At 43.4% G+C, this 6,000-nt stretch overlaps 1 protein-coding gene across 1 annotated transcript in view; it reads left to right on the top strand.

The window, feature by feature from the left end:
- The first annotated feature begins 601 nt into the window (after window positions 1-601).
- Window positions 602-6,000, top strand: part of WNK4 (WNK lysine deficient protein kinase 4) — a 177,027-nt gene continuing 171,628 nt past the window's right edge. Inside the window, exon 1 of the mRNA XM_069751905.1 lies at window positions 602-1,716. Within this exon, the coding sequence (XP_069608006.1) occupies window positions 1,081-1,716 (636 nt within the window). The 5' untranslated portion in view covers window positions 602-1,080. The remainder of the gene's footprint in view (window positions 1,717-6,000) is intronic.

The raw sequence follows: 6,000 nt of genomic DNA, 5'->3' as shown, positions 1-6,000 counted from the left end.
TATAAAGTATTCTAATTTACTGAGATAATGACTTTTGGGTTTTCATTGGCTGTAAGCCTCAATCATTAACATTAACAGAAAAAAATACTTGAAGTAGAGTCATTACAAGCAGAGTGATCTAATATATGAGTTTCACTTTTTGTATGGAAGAACTGAAATAAATTAACTTTTTTATCATATTCTAATTTTGTGAGATGCACCTGTAGTATTTGTGTTAACACAGCCTAACATTTCCAGTCCACTGAAATCCACAGCAATTAATAGATCCTGATTCATATAGAGTAGTTTTTCTTTTCTCCATTCATGTGTATTGGTGTTTCTCCCATCTATGTATGAAATGACAGCTCTGATCTTTCAGAGATGCCTGGGATCTGAGGTTTCATGCATGGATCACTGAGGAAGAACCTGTATTGCACCGAGATATCTGAAGTGTCTCCACAAAGTATGGGAGTTTGGGGGAAGGGGCTGCAGGAAGAAGCAGCTTTGCACAGTCTGGCCCATTGCTAGACAAGGTGTAGCTGTTGTAGAGCAGAGGAGGAGCCCTGCTGGAGGAGGAGGAGGTTTTCCTTAGCTGGGTGAGAAGGCTGTCTCTATCTACACTGTACACACTGCAGTCACATGAAAGTAAGATCAGATTCTCTCTCTTTCCACCGGCTGAAGCTGTCACCAGCAGTGACTTCAGGAATTGCAGAGAGAAGATCCCAGGTGCAGAACTCCTGGTCCATCCTTCGCAAGTGACATTGTTGCATCTACAGGAACCTCAGAATTGCTGATTTCTTCTTTATTCCTCGGACCTCTGGATAAGAAGATGAAGATCAGCAACTGATTTGCAAGTCCTGCTTTGCATAGCATTTTGCACAAGTGGGGTCATTCCTTGTGTAACATATCTAGTCTAGTTTTCTAGTACTTGAATCTTGATCTGGTTAGTGATTATGTGCCATAAAAAGAGTGCCAAAGCCATGTGCTAAGTGGATTCAGAGATCCACAGGTAATAGGTTTTCTAGGCTCTACAGGTCAGGCAATGGCTGTTAAGTCATATTCTTGGTAAGCCAACTTCGTTTTTAGGTGGAAAGAGGGGCTATGTTTACTGTTGGAGTGCCTTCAACTCAAGCCATGTCTCAGACAGAAGTGGATTTAGCAGGATGTGGTATCTCATTTGGTTCGGTTCTGCCTGAAGATCCAGCCGAACTCTCCACTCTTGCAGCCTTGAGGAGAAGAAGACTTTCAGGCAGGGAGCCTAGAAGGAACTCTTACCAATTTAACAGAAGAAGTTCTGCTCAGTTAGAGCTATTGGGCTATGACCCACCAGGGACTTCTTTCTCCTCATGGTCACCAGAGGAACCATCAACTTTGGAAGAGAAAGTGGACTCTATACCTGAAGTCGTTCCTGCTTCTATCAATCTCCCATCACAAAACACCCTGATAGATATTTTGCCATCTTCAGGAACGTTGGCCAGTATTGCGGACATCAGCTCTGAGTCTGAGGATGAGGCCAACAGAACTCAAAGACCTCCTGTTCCTGCTCCCAAACCAATAGTGACAGAAAACAGAAGAGAACAAGAAGAGATTGATGAGAATGAGACCAAAGCTGTGGCCACCTCACCAGATGGGAGATACTTGAAGTTCAACATTGAGATTGGAAGAGGATCTTTTAAAACGGTGTACAAGGGTCTGGATACAGAAACCACAGTGGAAGTGGCTTGGTGTGAACTTCAGGTAAGACAATAATCCGTCCTCAGGTCAATTTTTAAGATTGCCGATGCTTTAAACAGTGTATCACCCCCTTCATTTAGGAATCACCCAATCTTTCCAAAACTCTGTGTAACATCTCATACTTAAGTTATCAGTTCAGTAGTAATATAAACTTAGCAAATATCATTGTTACCTAGTCCAGTTTCTCTGGTGCCCCTAAGCTGACATGTTGCTATATAACACTTTAGATGTAGACCTGCCTGTTACCTGTCATGTTAATTTTGAGTAAATATCTACATGAACATGATCAGGTGTTTCTGCTGAATCCAGTCTTGTGTTAAACCTATGACAAATTTAGTAATGTATTGCAATAAGACACCACTAAAGGAAAAGAGCGTAACTAAATAAGCAAGACATTTTTTGTTAAATTTAACATATATGATCTTACCAAAAGAGGTTGTTCAGCTGAGAGCAGAGGATGCTTCACTTTAATGAATAGGCCAACGCTGGAGCATTTTCTAGTGCATACAGTAAAAAAGGCTCAAACCCTGTTAGCGAAACACTGATGTGACCTAATAGTTAAAGGGAACTTGTCAACGCACTTTTTAAAGTATGGGAGTAGTGGCATGGTTGTGTAGGCACTTGTCCCCAATTAAAAATTATACCTTATTTATAGAGCTACAGTGTGCCAGTTATGAGAAATCTATAATAAAAGCCATATGTAAATCAGGCTGGAAGTGCATAGGGGCGTGTCAAAGCTCTATACTGCATCTTGCCAGTGAATTAACACACCTACAGTGCACTTGCAGCCTAATACGTATTTGGCCTGTGCACTAGACTTCTCATGAATGGCCAAATACATCTGTAAAAAATGGTATAATTGTTATTGGGCGACAGCGCAAATATACAGCCGTACCAGTAGTTCCATATGTAACAATGTGCGGTCAGGTTCCCTTTAATATAGCCCTAGCTGTGCATCAGTATTAAGGCGATATGATTTTGTAATAAAACCCTAAATATTGTGTGCCCATGTAGAAATGTGCATGCGTGTATATGAATCAACAACAATGTGTAACCATGCCATAGTTGTTGATTGAAACAACATTTTAATTATTTTGATCTTTTTACATATAGACACATTACAGGGTTTGTCCATTCTTAAACTACAAGTCTGCAGTCACTCTATGTGAATCCTTACATTGCACACACTGTGCGTCGTGAGGACTCTCCGGTGCCTACATCGGGAAAGGTGGTCATTTGCCTACTCCCGGCCACAATCCGACTAGACTGTTTCCAGCCTCTCTCGATACACTTGCATTGAACGAGGCCACATTCAACTAGTCTGAATGTGGCCAGGAGTATGTACAGTATATCACATGCTTGTGGTTACATGACTGCCGGCGTCGCCACCGGAGAATCCTCACAGCGTGCAGTGTGCGCAATATGAGGATTCACAAGTCTGCAGTCACATAGAGTGACTGCAAACTTCTACTTCAAGACTGGGCAACCCCTTTAAGGCCTCTTTTACACTTGCCGTGTTTTTGCGGCCCCAATACATTTCTGTGGGGGCCGCAAAAACGGGTCTCAAAAATTTGTCGGAGCGCCGTACGCCATAGGGCCGTATTTACAGCCGTGAAAAAATATTGAGCCTGTTCGATATTTTTCACAGCTTACGGACACGGCCCCCATTGAAAATCAATCGCGCTGCAAAAACAACGGAAGCTTGTTTTTGCGGTGCACCATGAAGACCATATTTGCAGAACTCCGTTTTGGGTTTTTTTCAACACTTTTTCCCTAGTATTTGAAACCAGAAAAACGGAGATCCGCAAGATTTTTGCGGCCCGTTTATGCAGCAGACCGTGAAAATTACGGCAATACGGCCCACAAAAAAGGCCCGCAATAACGGGCTGCAAAAACCACAGCAAGTGTAAAAGCAGCCTAAGGCTTGTATCATCTTTTAAAGCTATATAGGCACCAGATATAATATTAAATCATGTGCCACTGTGACTTGGCAGTACCTGCTTCCACCACTGATGGCAAACCACTAGAACTTGGAAATAAATCCCAGTCCACGACTAGTGGCTGCATCCAAACCAAAACACCTTGCGGACTTCCGGTCTTCAGCCCCGAGGACCAGCAGGCACAAACTTGTGTGTCCTTATGACTGAACCTGGGATGTAGGCTATTTTTCCCAAACTGGGGAAGGATCCAGAAAGAGGACAAAAGCTTTTATCTATATTCAGGCTTTCGGCTTTGGTCCTTGATGTGGTTTTTAAAAAAAAAAACTGCACCAAGTGTGAACTAGCACTTACATTATTAATACTGTGCTGGGGAATTTACTGTAAGACAATGTAATGGGTAAGAGTTAAGATACCGTCACACTGGACGATATCGCTAGCGATCTGTGACGTTGCAGCGTCCTGGCTAGCGATATCGTCCAGTGTGACAGGCAGCAGCGATCAGGCCCCTGCTGTGATGTCGCTGGTCGGGGAAGAAAGTCCAGAACTTTATTTCGTCGCTGGATCTCCCGCTGACATCGTTGGATCGGCGTGTGTGACGCCGATTCAGCGATGTCTTCGCTGGTAACCAGGGTAAACATCGGGTTACTAAGCACAGGGCCGCTCTTAGTAACCCGATGTTTACCCTGGTTACCATCGTTAAAGTAAAAAAAACAACCACTACATACTTACCTACCGCTGTCTGTCCCCGGCGCTCTGCTTCTCTGCTCTGGCTGTGAGCGCCGGGCAGCCGGAAAGCAGAGCGGTGACGTCACCGCTCTGCTTTCCGGCCGCTGTGCTCACAGCCAGAGCAGAGAAGCAGAGCGCCGAGGACAGACAGCGGTAGGTAGGTATGTAGTGGTTGTTTTTTTTACTTTAACGATGGTAACCAGGGTAAACATCGGGTTACTAAGCGCGGCCCTGCGCTTAGTAACCCGATGTTTACCCTGGTTACCGGCATCGTTGGTCGCTGGAGAGCGGTCTGTGTGACAGCTCTCCAGCGACCAAACAGCGACGCTGCAGCGATCCGGATCGTTGTCGGTATCGCTGCAGCGTCGCTAAATGTGACGGTACCTTAACATATAGTCTAAATGTTGCAACATATATATACTATGTACTAATAAGCACATACAAGTATAATATAAATATACACCTAACTATAGCTCATCTATCTACCTACCGGTCTAGTAAGACTATAAGCTTTTATTGTATTGGTGATCACAGCCGGGAATAGCTCTCAGTGCTGCCAGGATCTCATGAATAATTCAGTTATGAGGATTTTTATCTCAGTTTAGTCTTTATATACAATGAGACCGAGCTCCAGAATGATCTCATTTGTGATGATCCAATATACAGTATAATGTAAAAAAGGAACGTGTAGACGGGAAAGGATATGATGGCACTCATTGTCAGTAATCCTCAGGGTCCCTGTAACTTCCCAGCGCTGCACATAGAAGTCAATGCTTTATTTCATTTATTATTGTAGTTATTATTGTACTTCTTCTGATTCGGTCTCACTCTGTGGTGTCATTATTAGCTCTAAATCTCACAGCTCCTTGTGTTGTGCCTTGGGCAGATATCTGACCCTACTTATTATTATTATTATTTATTATTATTGTTATAGCGCCATTTATTCCATGGCACTTTACATGTGAGGAGGGGTATACATAATAAAAACAAGTACAATAATCTTGATCAATACAAGTCACAACTGGTACAGGAGGAGAGAGGACCCTGCCCGCGAGGGCTCACAATCTACAAACTTCACATGATCTCCTGCTAATGCATATGGCATGGTGTATGAGGAAACTACCAACTCCCGATTCCTGGTTTAGCTACTAAACTGCTGATTTATGTCACAGTTGCATATCATAGGTTGTTTCCCTCTGGAGACTTTTTTTTACTTAAAGGGACACTGTCACCTGAATTTGGAGGGAACAATCTTCAGCCATGGAGGCGGGGTTTTGGGGTTTTTGATTCACCCTTTCCTTACCCGCTGGCTGCATGCTGGCTGCAATATTGGATTGAAGTTCATTCTCTGTCCTCCATAGTACACACCTGCACAAGGCAAGATTGCTTTGTGCAGGCATGTACTACGGAGGACAGAGAATGAACTTCAATCCAATATTGCAGCCAGCATGCAGCCAGCGGGTAAGGAAAGGGTGACTCAAAAACCCCAAAACCCCGCCTCCATGGCTGAAGATTGTTCCCTCCAAATTCAGGTGACAGTGTCCCTTTAAATATATGTATTTGGGGCCTAACATAATTTTTGCAATTTAATTTTGCACAAAAATGTTGCACTGTTTTGTCT

Source organism: Ranitomeya imitator, chromosome 2 (assembly GCF_032444005.1).
Source record: "Ranitomeya imitator isolate aRanImi1 chromosome 2, aRanImi1.pri, whole genome shotgun sequence".
Taxonomy (NCBI): Eukaryota; Metazoa; Chordata; class Amphibia; order Anura; family Dendrobatidae; genus Ranitomeya; species Ranitomeya imitator.
This window is presented reverse-complemented; position numbering and strand designations above follow the sequence as displayed.